Source organism: Saccostrea cucullata, unplaced genomic scaffold (assembly GCF_032062105.1).
Source record: "Saccostrea cucullata isolate Sc308-1 unplaced genomic scaffold, CSIRO_AGI_Scuc_v1 ctg13453, whole genome shotgun sequence".
NCBI classification, from domain to species: Eukaryota; Metazoa; Mollusca; class Bivalvia; order Ostreida; family Ostreidae; genus Saccostrea; species Saccostrea cuccullata.
In genome coordinates this window covers 1-13,359 of record NW_026941491.1, presented here as the reverse complement: position 1 = coordinate 13,359, position 13,359 = coordinate 1, and the positions used below count along the sequence as shown (strand labels likewise).

Here is a 13,359-nt window from a genome sequence, read left to right as displayed (position 1 = left end):
TCCTCAGGAACATATACAAATGTGTGAAAATCATAATTTACCGATCGATTTGGTGTGTGAGGACTGTGATGAATTCATTTGTTCTACGTGTGTCAAAACGGACCACAATGGGCATGACTGGGTCACACTGGGTGTGGCGGCCAGTCGAAGGAGAAAGGGACTGACGGAGTTTCTGAGGAATATAAAGAAAGGGAAATTACCGCAAATAGATAAGAAAATAACCAAAATGAAGGCTGAAAATGATAGAACATATGAATCCCAGAGGAAGAATTTAAAGAAGCATTTTGATGAAATTATAAAAAAGCTTACAGATATCAGGGACCGAAAAGATGTAGCATTGAAAAGCAATCTGAGTGAGAAAAACGAACAGTTTACAAATGGGAAATCTCGAATAGACAAGAAAAAGAAACAAATAATTGAAATAATGAAACACATGGAGGACAACCACAGAACCATGTCTGATAAGAACTTAATAGAGAACCAAAGAGACCTGAATCATCTGCTAACTGATTTAGAAATTGACATTGGGGAAAGCAATTTTTCATTGAGATATAAAGAAAAGGTCATTAATGATGATATCCTAGAATCACTGTTTTGTGGACTGTTGGATTTAGATAATATAAGTGCTATTGAAACAAATTTATTTCAGTATGTGACATGTAGTGAAGATGTAATTTTATATGTAGAGACATTAAATGAAAACGAATGTTACGTTTACGATATGGAATCTGATAACGTTGATTTGGTCAACAAACAAGGTGAAAAGAAACAAACATTCAATATTGGACGGAATGTGAAAGACATGTGTGTAACCAATAAAGGTATTTATTTCACCAAAATCGGTGACAAATTAATCAGGTGTCTTTCGCCATCAGGGTCAATTTCAACGTTTTTCAGTGCAGATGCGGTAGATCTTGAACCTACCGGAATCAGTAGCTCAGTGGACGATGGGTTCCTTGTTTCTTTGAAAGATTTTGAAACGGATGATTTTGAATTAGAATCAGGCAGTCGACGTTTGGTGAAATACTTGACAATGACCGGTGATATCATTCACGAGTATGAGTACCAAGAGGACGGCCAAACCAGACTGTTTACATATCCAGGAAGACTCTGTCAAAACAATAATACTGATATTTGTGTAATGAATATTACAAGTGACAATACAGGTGAGATTGTAATAATCACGGTCTCTAGTCTCCTAAGATCTGTCTATCGTGGACAGAACCTGAAGGAGGACTTCTTTCCAGCAGACCTGGTTTGTGACTCGATCTGTAACATTCTTGTTTCTGATGCATATAACAGTCTTATCCATCTGTTGAGTCCTGAAGGGGAGTTCTTGAAATACTTACTGACAGAGCAAGAAGTAACACGTCCAATGGCAATATCACTGTACAAATCTACATTGTGGGTGGGAACTGCTGAAGGGATTGTGAAAATTTTTAAGCATAGAAGTTTTTCGTGATGTTAATTTAGATCTCTTTGATTCCAAAGTGCCATGCGGCGCAGTATATTTTTAAAAACTGCTTTCTTTCCCTACATTGAACATGTTAAAAGAATGCTTGATTGATTGCTTTTATGTTGTTTTACGTCCCTTCTAGAATTTCTCGCTCATGTAGAGACGTCAACATATACATGTGTACCAGTAAAGTGCTTCAAATTTTGATCTTAACTTGACACCCAGGGCCATTGAGGAGTGGGGGATCCTTATCCCGGACGTCTTAATATACATGTGCATTTTAATAAGTGCTAGTGAGGGACTGGAGAAAATATTTATGTTCATTTAAACAAAATTTGCTTCTTGTATCCGTGTTTTCTTATTTCAAAGTTTGCCGACATTTTATCATTTACATAGTGTATGTGTTGTAATGATAATAAGAGGATAATGCACAGTAATCAAACTCAAACAATATCAAAACAATTCAAATCAGGAGCAGAACAAACAAGAACACCAGAAGCGGGATCAGGTGCCTTGGAAGATCATACTTGCCGTGTGTTGATAGTGTTCCTCGTCACCAAACCAAAAATAGTAAACAATTCAGTGTGTAAATAATGGCCTAACATGTTAGATTTTTAAAATCGTCATAGAATATTTGATTTTTTTACTAGATTTGTTTTTTTCTGACAAGGCCATTGTATCAATCATAGGATTGTGTAATGTTGTCCCTGTGTCAATAGTTTTTTTCCCTCTTTTTTAATTAATGTAGTGGAAATAGTTTGATTTATGCATGGATTTGTCTTGTAAAGTTGATAGATATGTACGTTTTCATTTTTACATGCATGTGATACCGGTACATGTTTATACTAACCAGTTTGAAAAATACTTATATTGAAAGGTTTGTTTTGCATCTGCAGTTTTGTTTGCGATCACTAAATAAACGACCTAAAATCCATTATGTATATCCCGGTACATGTATAATTTGCCTGGTTTTAAAAAAAATATTTTTTGTGGATTTTTCAAATTTATTTAGTGAGTTTGGGGCCATTATCAGTTTTGGCTGGTAAATCTCAGTGACAGGATTTAACATTTGTAAATACAAGTATTCTCCGTTCAAGTGAATACTACAAATTTTCTATAAATTTGGAAATACGTTTACTGGGGAATAAAAAAAATTCTCTATTCTATTCAATATTATACCGAATTTAGAAATCAACATAAAAAAGATGAATAATATTGAATGTGTCTCAAACTGCAATTTATCATATTTATAGTGTACGTACAGTACAAGCCACGAGTTTTCGCCGCAAAACATGGGGTACCGTGGACCGAAGGTTCACGCTTTTCCGTGGACCTCGAATCATGTCGGTGTCTTTGAAGTCAGCGTTTCTGAGAAATGGAAAAGAGTTTAATTAACATAGAGCTACAAAAATATTTATGACTGATTGATGCTCCGCCTTGACGTAAAAATCCGTTAAGGTTCATAAACCCTCTGCTCACTCATATAAAATGTTGCTTGAACCTTAATTATTTCCCAAAAGAAATGTATTTTATAAGTAAAATACCGACAAGTATAGCATAGCTTGCTGGGCAAAATTGGACAGAAAAGACACTTCAACTTGGCAAATCTATACAGGAATAATAGACATTTATGTCATTAAGAGTTATCTCTCTTATCAGAGTATCATTGACCTTTAAATATCGTCATTATCAGAATTTTTTATGATCTCCGAATTCTTATCAAAATTCTAACAAACTTTTGTAACATGTTGTAAATATCAAATTATATACATGTACTTAAATTGATTTAATTTTTTCTCTTATTATGGGTCCATGGGAATTTTAAACTTGTCGTTACATATGGACGAATTTCACATTCCTAAGAGTTATCTCCCTTTGTCGGCGTAATGCTCATATTCCCCACTTTGTCCTTTGTAAGTTACCTGTTAATATTTTTAAATTTCAAACGTTATAGGACATTTTCGATCTTTTTATGTATTGCCAGAGTATGGGGCAACATGAATAGCATAATGAGCTTATTCACAAAGATTTTATTTCTAGTATACTGACCCATAAAGTTGGTAAGGTTATAGAGGGAAAACAGCGTCTTACGCCGGTTCACCCCGGATTAGCCCCGCAAAAGGTAATTACTTTTGTAAATGTGAAAGTCGTCTATACCCTCATATGGATTCAATTTTATTGAATATGTTTATAGTAATGGATTACCTTACTTGCGTATATAAAAAAGATACAGACTAGATTTAGATGAATTAAAACGCATATGTTTATTCATGTAAGATTTAATTCATCAATTTCTGGAGGTGTGGCTGTATAAACTCTATAGACCAACTGTCCATTCGCGAATTATTATTTTGCGATTTGGCGCTAACAGCCCATTCGCGAAAATAAGGAATCTACAGTATGCAACAATGTCAGAAATGGATATTTTAACGGTACAAAAGCAGCCCCAATACTGTGTCTGATGCCTTGACGCCGGGGTATATATTCTACTGTGCAGGAAAATATGAGTATTTTCGGCTTTTTTTTACCAACATATTAAATATTTGATGTCATTTTCTTATAATTTTATGAAGCTTTATTTATTTCACAGTATGAGTTTTAACAATTTTATTTCACAGTGTGACTTTTAACAACTACTGTATTATATTTAGTGTATATATTTAGTATAGAAAATTGGGGGATACAATTTTTTCAACAAATAGATTCAACTTAGCGCTATCTGAATTCTCTAGATTTAATGACTGTATGATATGTACAACACATAATAATTATTATAGCAAGGTACATGATTTACATGTAGCGGACTTTGCTCTACACTAATATCGTAAAAGAGAATACACTGCTAAATGTAATAAATTGACAGTAATTTTGACATTTGAAGCCATAATCATTTTGACACTGTTTTAAAGATTAGAGAAACTACTTTGTTGTCGTATGTTCGAGAAATCAAAATTCACATACGAATAGAATATTCAGTCAGTAGAATTCAAAATTAGTGCCTCATAAAGTCATGTTTCTAAAGTTTGATATATCAACATTCAATTGTTTGATTAATACATCAAACACAAACTTGTTTTTTATTGACTTGTTGTCATTACATGTATATTTATGTATAAAACAAAATATTTGTATCAGATACATAAACTAATAAAGCACTAAAATTAGGAAGTCACGGTTTCTATATTTAGATGCAAGATTATCTTTTCTCCGTGTATGGTATTAACTTAAAGTGGTTTGACATTATCCACACTGAAGAGCTAATGCCTACAGACGCTAACCTCCAGCAAGTTCAGATGCTGCCATACAGCAACATAGCAGCATTTAGCGGCAACAGAAACACAACCACTGGCTCTGGTAGCAACATAGTAGATTTCCATAAGATGCCCCACAGCACATAATAATATTGCTTTTGATATATAAAAAAAAATTGAATACAATTAAAAATTCATTCACAGAATATCAGAATATCTGGAACAAGATATGATTTACTGTACTTTTATCCATTACAAGCAATTGATAGAATAGTGCATATCCATAACATCATTACTTTTTAAGTTACTGAATAAAGGGACAAAACTACAGGTTAAGTTCTAATTGTAGAAAAAAATAAAGCAATCAGCAACAATACTAGATATTAATTCACTTGTAGAAAAAAATGAAGTAAAATTCTTGCCAAAAAAAAAACAGTTCTGGGAATAAACTATGACCATTAACATGCTGCATGAACTAGAATTAGAGATTATTTAAACAGGACTGATAATTGGTACAAACTGTGGGACTTACCCATATATCATACAGTAACCCTGTGGCGGGCCCCAGTAAGCACAGGAACAGGAAGGAAGTGATGGTTGTTATATTGCCAACCAGTGGTAGATAAGGAATCTCCTTGTCATCCTTCTCATGTAGAGGGATGTACTCTGAATTCTGAATCAAAATTGTTACAATGAGGGATATCTTATATTTTTTTTATTATACCCGCACTTTCTAAAGAAAGTTCGGGTATATTGTTGTTACTCATGTCCGTCCGTCCGTCCGTCTGTCACACTTTTCTTCCCTGAACTCCTCCTACATTTTTCACAGTAGCTTAATCATCTTTTGGGAGATGGTTGGGGGTGTCATGTAGATGTGCAGTAAGGTTTCGGAATTTTGATTTTGCCCCAAGGGATCAAATGGGGGTCGAAAAATGACGTTTTTTATGCTAAAAGCCCCATCTTACCTGAACTCCTTCTACATTTTACTCAGCAGCCTAATCATCTTTTGGGAGATGGTTGGTGGTGTCATGTAGATGTGCAGTAAGGTTTCAGAATTTTGATTTTGCCCCGGGGGATCAAATGGGGTCGAAAAATGACGTTTTTTATGCAAAAAGCCCCGTCTTCCCTGAACTCCTTCTACATTTTACTCAGCAGCCTAATCATCTTTTGGGAGATGGTTGGTGGTGTCATGTAGATGTGCAGTAAGGTTTCGGAATTTTGATTTTGCCCCGGGGGATCAAATGGGGGTCGAAAAATGACGTTTTTTATGCAAAAAGCCCCGTCTTCCCTTAACTCATTCTACATTTTACTCAGCAGCCTAATCATCTTTTGAGAGATGGTTGGTGGTGTCATGTAGATGTGCAGTAAGGTTTCGGAATTCTGATTTTGCCCCGGGGGGTCAAATGGGGGTCGAAAAATGATGTTTTTTATGCAAAAAGCCCCGTCTTCCCTGAACTCCTTCTACATTTTACACAGTAGCCTAATCATCTTTTGGGAGATGGTTGGTGGTGTCTGGTAGATGGGCATTAAGGTTTTGGAATTTAGATTTTGCCCCGTGGGGTCAAATGGGGGTCGAAAAATGACGTTTTTATGCAAAAAGCCCCGTCTTCCCTGAACTTCTCTTACATTTTACTCAGCAGCATAATCATCTTTTGGGAGGTGGTTGGTGGGGTCATGTAGATGTGGAGTAAGGTTTCGGATTTTTGATTTTGCCCCAGGGGGTCAAATGGGGGTTGAAAAATGATGTTTTTTATGCAAAAAGCCCCGTCTTCCCTGAACTCCTCTTACATTTAACTCAGCAGCCTAATCACCTTTTGGGAGATGGGTGGTGGTGTCACGTAGATGTGCAGTAAGGTTTCGGAATTTTGATTTTGCCCCAGGGGGTCAAATGGGGGTCAAAAAATGACGTTTTTTATGCAAAAAGCCCCGTCTTCCCTGAACTTCTCCTACATTTTACACAGTAGCCTAATCATCTTTTGGGAGATGGTTGGTGGTGTTATGTAGATGTGCAGTAAGGTTTCGTAATTTTGATTTTTTCCCCAGGGGTCAAATGGGGGTGGAAAAATGACGTTTTTTGTGCAAAAAGTCCTGTCTTTCCTGAAGTCCTCCTTAATGTTACTCAGAAGCCTAATCATCTTTTAGGAGAGTTAAATATTTTGAAAATTATGTAAAACATCAACGTCAAGGGGTAAAAAAGCATCGCATGCTGGGAAACACCTTGAATTCTTATGAGTAATTAATGTACATGTCAAATGTGAGAGTCATATCTCATCTCAATCAAAAGTTATAAGCAGACTTCATGGTCAACATTTTTGAAAAGTAGGTTAGACTTCAAGGTCAAGGTCACAGAGTAAAAGTCATGATTCATTTGGAAAGATCTTATCACAGGTAATAATATACATGCATTATAATATGAATGCCCTAACTTTTCTCTTTCAAAATGATGAATTTATAACAATTTAATTTTTTTGCAAGTAGGTCAAACTTCTAGGTCATATGTAAAAAAAAAAAAAAACCATGCCATTCTCAAAAAACCATAAGTGCCATTTGTCTCTTCTCATTCAGTAGCTCACAGGACTGTACTAGTGACCAAGGTTAAATTTATTGAATATGAATGCCTTGTCTGACATTGAAATAGATATGACTATATGACCAAGGGTAAAATTTAGTGGTTCTAGAGACAGTTAAAAATGTACAGTGTTTCTATATGACATTGGGTAAAATTGACGTCACCAGTGGTTATATGAGAAGTTAAAAATGTCAAAGTGTTTTCAGACAAACAGATGGACGACACGTCACGACTAGACGTTATATGATTCATGCAGGGTTACAATATGGTAGTATTTGAAAAGCTGTTTTTTTCATGCAGAGATATGCATGACCAACATATTTATGTTTTATATTTTCTTTAGTAATTTGTTTGTTTGTTGTGAATACATCTCTCTCAGGAATTTTTCCCTCATATGGAGACAGCACCAAATAATAATGAAGACAAGATGTGTTTGTGAAACACTGATGTCCCTGTATGGAAGCCTATGGCAAAGGTTGAAGTTTCTCAAATATATGTCAAACTCAAAGGTCAAGGTCAAAGGGTTCAAATTGTTGATATCAGAAGAAAGTCTTGTCACAAGGAATGCACATGTGAAATAAGTAATCCCTAGTACTTCCTGTTGAAAAGTTAATTGCCAAGGTTAATTTTTTTTTTAAGTGGTTCAAACTCTAGGGTCAAGGTCAAACATATTTAAACCTGTTGACAGTTCACAATGAATACAGTACATGTTAAGCATGAAAGCCCTAGCACCTACTGATCAAAATTTAAGCCAAGTTTAAGGTTTGGTATTTTTCTTGTAAAAATGTGTATCCTAGGTCAAGCGATCAGAGGTAAAAATTAATGGTACCCAAATAAAAGGTCTTAATTGTCACAAGAAATAAACCTATAAAATGTGGAAGCCATTTGTATAGCCCATCCCTCTTAAAACTTATGGGCAAGGTTATAATTTCTGCAGACAAATAGACAGACATAATATAAACACAAGAAACAAAATATGTATAATTAGTCAAATGGAAAAAAATATACTATTTCAGGGACAGGGAGTGGGTAGGGAGATTGGACCCCCCCCCCTGGAATTTGCTTTGTTATTTAAACAAGACTATATACTGAAGCAAATAAAAAATGACTTTGGACATCCTCCCCCTAACTTAGAAAACATTGACCCCACTATCATTGTTTTTATTTTGTTTATTTATATCCGTTTCAGTTTTTTTTCTCCTGCTTGTCAAGAAATTCTGGGCTGGAATTTTTTGACTGAGATATGAACCCACCTCCCTACTCCCGAAAAAAAATTCTGGATCTGCACCAGTATTGGCAGTAACTGAATGTCACATCGACAACGGGAGATAACTTCACAATATGAAATTCGTGTAGTGTGGCATGCGATGATCTTTCTACCCTTTTTGAACTTTAACCTAATCCTTTGGGTTTATTTTAACCCCCCACTATACTTAAACTTGTACTTACCGACCTCCATAGGTCTTGTCAACTTCATGAAATATATAATCCAATTATAACACAAAATGAATATTAATCCAATGCACACCAGACTGCAGCATGACACTGCTAATGCTATTCCATTCGGCAAACCTTCGTGCCGTCGATTCGTCACCTTATCAGATGAAGTGGGAATCGGCCGAGGTGTGCCGATTGGAGTTTAATCTAAAAATATGATAATGGGTGACGCAACGTGATGTGATGTAGAAATTTACATGTTAACATGTATAGTACTAGAGCAAATTTTAAATTAATTCATAACAAACGATGTTTTAACAAAACTGTTCCATCTAGCCTATTCCAAAAAGTATGTGCTGTGTGATTGTGATGTCGAGAGGGGTGGGGGGGATTAGTAAAAATTGACAAGGTCCTCAGCAATTATGAGCAAAACATTTATCAAAATCTAATTTACATCATTAATAGAATTCAAATTGGTATATAATGAATTAAGCATGTAAAATAAATATAAGAGGTTCAGAGTTATAGGTCATAGGAAGAATTTCATACTCAATTTGATGAATACACTGTACATGTAAATTATATAGAATTATTTTGACTTTTTCCTTGGAAAGCGCCCAATATGTAGGAGCGTGTATTTAGAGGCATATTAAGGTTATGAAATTCAAATTATCTTTTGTTAATCTGAATGCATTAACACATGAGTATGAAAAAAAATTCTGCAAGTAAGAAAGAAAATAAAGTCTAAATTTATGAAGAAGTAAATCATATTTCCAGAATTTCACTTCATTAATATAATTATATATTTCCCAATGCAAAGGAACTTACCCTAGAAACAACTACTTTGGTACATATACAAATGACAAGGTTTGCTGCAAGGAATAATTTCCAAGATGGCAGCGTCAAGATGGGTTGTTTGCGTTCCTTGGTAACCAAGTCAACAATTAATGAAAGAACACCAAGTAAAACTACCAGCATGCATCTGCAAAAACAAATTAAATGACCGACATGCAGTTTTCAGATTTGTGTCAGTTATTGCAAAGGTATACTTTATCATTAGAATATTAAACTTATTTAAAATTTAACATCTAGTAAATGTAGAAAGTTAAAAAAAAAGTAAATGCTGTTCAGAAAATTAATCAGAATCTTCAAACGTGTATCCAATTCCAAACATTAATCCATGCTGATTGTTTTACTGAAAATTTTTAATGCAAACTTTATCTTGAATATTCCTCATACTTACACTGTTAGAACATTTTTCTCAAACTTGTGGCCAAGATGTTCTGATTTGGAGAATGCAAAGAAGACACAAACAAGACACATGGAAACAAGTCCAAATAAGATGAGATTAAAAATTGGTGCCTGGTCCTCAGGATACAACTGAAAGGATGAAAGAAAGTCATCTCTGACAAATCATTCCACAAAACTTTGAGAAAGAAAAAGGTCTTTATAACTAAAAGGAACAAGTTGTAGAACAATTTGTACAAGTTCAAAAAATTCAAGTGATTGCAGTAATTATGGAACAATATGCTTGACTTCTCATATTCTATGGATAACTTGACATGTATGGTAATCATTTTAAACCAGAGATAATGTCTTTCCTTTCACAAAATTCTAAACTATCTATAGAAGGTTGCACTTTTATGTGAATGAATAGAGATCATGCATTTCCCAGGGTATAAAAAGATGATTTTCATTTGGAGTCTTGTATTTGATTTTGAGTATCACATCACATTAGCAGAGAATTCTTACATAGAGAGCGGCCCTAGTTCCCGGGGGGATCCCCACCAGTACTGAGGCTACCACTATGTGGGGAATGTCCTGATGGTGTCTGCATACATAATGACAATCATACTCATGATGCTGATCACCTCACATAACTGAAATACTCCATTCCTAGAAAAGAGATAAATGTGTCAGTTCCATTTTCTGTAATACTCCAAGAGATTAAAGCAAGTTTTTCGTTGTCAATTTCCTGTGGTACTCAACCAGTTTTATGATAAGTTTTCCATCGAATTAAGTTTACTCCTGACAAAATAAGTGAGATGTTTTTTAATGAATTTCTGTCTACTGTAAAACCATTTTTGTTCCAAATTTTCATTAAAAACTACAGATAAATAGTTCAAGGAGACTTAAATCTGTGAGCTAAGACCCACATCAACATTTCTAACATTGAAAATTCATAAAATCTATAGAAATCTATTAATAATATTGATCCCACACAAAATACAATGATTCAATTATTTCAATAAAACAGGATTATACAAATGCATGTACATACGCTGTCAATGATATATCTGGTTGAAACATGATGACGATCACCCCAGTAACCACTCCCAGAATTCCAAGCTGCTTGACCTTGACCTCCGATGGAAGGTGAAGGACACAGGTGGCTATGATAAAATGCCACAAATGATGAAACATATTCCTACAATTATTATTCAGATGTCTTAAATTCTTATTAAATTAAATGTCTGTATTAAAACATTGTGATGCTGATTTCTGTCTCAAGAGAAAATTTATAAATTCTTAATTTTTCTGAGGGTAATAAACTTTTTAGAAAAGCCTTTCCTAAGTTAAGACTGTCTTTAGTGCCTCATCAGTTTTGTTTGTGTTCATCAAACAATTTCTGTTTTCACACAAGAAGTATACAGTTTTATAATAATTTTGCACGTCAAGGTTTATTTAACAAAAGATAGTTATAATTTCTAAGAAGAGTTTAGTAGAAATTGACAAATTTATCTTAATAATAAGGCAGAAGTATGATCTACACAAAGACATATCACAAAGGTTTACAGTAACGGTTTCATTCATTTAGAAGTGTATATTTCCTCAAAGAAATTTTGAATGAACCTCATATAAAATTATCCTGCACTTAAATTTTTTTTAAAATGTTAAGAAATGGATAAAAAGCAGAGGACTCAAGGCATTGACAGATATTAGTTAAATGACTGTCAAGCTAATAAACCAAAGACATAACTAAAATGTATACACATGCTCCTTTAAGATTCATCTCACAGAGAATCCCTTACCCATAGCATCAGCAGCACTGGCCTGTACTTTGAACAGATAGGATCCAAGGATGAACAATACAGGGTTAGCATTGAGTAAAACAGATATACACATCAGAGTCACATTGACGGCCAGCTGAAATAAATGATATAAACATTACTAATACTGATCATAAACTTCATAATGTTTACTTATGCCAAGTATTAACTTGAAAAGGAATTGGGTTTTCTCCCTTTTGCTTCATGCAGTGCATTGTTTTTATTTCCCATTCAAGGATAATGCTTAGCTAGGCTGTTCTCAGCATAATATTAAAAAGTACAGTGAAAATTGTCTAAGCTGACATCTGTCAAACTGTAAATTTTGATGTTAAATTTTCTTTCCCATTTTACTTTTTATCATGCATTTCATTACACTGTAATCCGACATCCTGTCTATTCCGACACATAGTTCATCTCTCAGTGCTTATCAAGTTTCACTGTAATATTTTTTTTATCAATTAAATATCCACTTTACTTTTCACATAAACATATGATAATGAATAAAATTTACAAATTATTTGCAATCCAAGCTCTTATTCCCTTCTGGATTACTTGGATTATTTCCTTTGTACGCGATTTCCTTATTTTTTTGTTGATGAATCAAAGAGAAAAGGAATTTTAACTTATGGGGTCCCTGACTTGAAATTTCCCCTAAAAGCCCTTATGTACAGTCAACTGATACAAATTACTTCCGATATAGACTGCTTCAATTTTTTTTTTTTAAACCTTCCAGTTTCTGACAACCTGTTTCTTGGGGATGTCCACGGGAACTTCCATGACCAACATCTTGATCATCATGAAGATGAAGAAGAACATGGTCAGTATGCTGGTGTAGGGAAGATCCCGGGCCTGCTTGGTGAAGATCACCATGGCAACCAGTACCGACTTTGTCACATGGGCAGACATACAGGCACAAGTCAAACTGACAGGAAGTCTTCTTGCTATTTGTAATCTACAATGCATTTAAAGTTCATGTTCATATAACCAATAGCAATTTTTCTCTTTTCTTTGGCAACTAAGAAAGATTTTTGATAAATGTGACGCGCCAAGCAAAAACCTCCCTTAACGAAGAATTTTGACATTTTCAGTTTTTTATTGATTCTTGTAGAGTTTTTCATTCTCTTTCGTTTGATGTATAACATGACATATTTTTCTGTGTATAAATGTATGAATTATCGCACGACAAAGACGGAATATTTACTTTGACGTACAGGGTACGCGTGCGTAACTTCATGAATTTTCATAACGTAAAATCGTAAAATAACGTGAAGCTATATAATGATTTGATGATATATTTTCAAATATTTGATTTGATTACCTTAAAATATCAATAATTAAGATTTTTAATCATAATTATAAAAATAAACATCGTAAACTATATCTTTGAAAAATGAAAAGAAGGGGGGGGGCACCGAAATGATTGACAAGGGCAAAAGAACAAAACGTTACTCAAATCAAAAATCTTCTCTTCCCCTAAAAGCTATTCCAATTTATGTCTTTTTAATGCAAGAAAATGGCAGACAACAGTAAAAGGAAATAAGCAAAATTTAGATGGAAAAAATCCTATCGTGGTAGTACATGTACAAACTATATGTG

At 34.2% G+C, this 13,359-nt stretch overlaps 1 protein-coding gene and 1 pseudogene across 1 annotated transcript; one reads left to right on the top strand and one right to left on the bottom strand.

Moving 5' to 3' along the window:
- The first annotated feature begins 19 nt into the window (after window positions 1-19).
- LOC134257926 (uncharacterized) lies at window positions 20-1,462 on the top strand. Its single transcript, XM_062740497.1, has one exon. The coding sequence runs from the start codon at window positions 20-22 to the stop codon at window positions 1,460-1,462; it is 1,443 nt and encodes a 480-aa protein (XP_062596481.1).
- A 3,190-nt stretch (window positions 1,463-4,652) lies between these two features.
- LOC134257925 (uncharacterized) lies at window positions 4,653-12,715 on the bottom strand (annotated as a pseudogene).
- Window positions 12,716-13,359: the final 644 nt, after the last annotated feature.

Coding starts and splice junctions, on each gene's coding strand:
- LOC134257926 (XM_062740497.1), top strand. CDS start 20: ATGTGTGAAAATCATAATTTACCGATCGATTTGGTGTGTGAGGACTGT.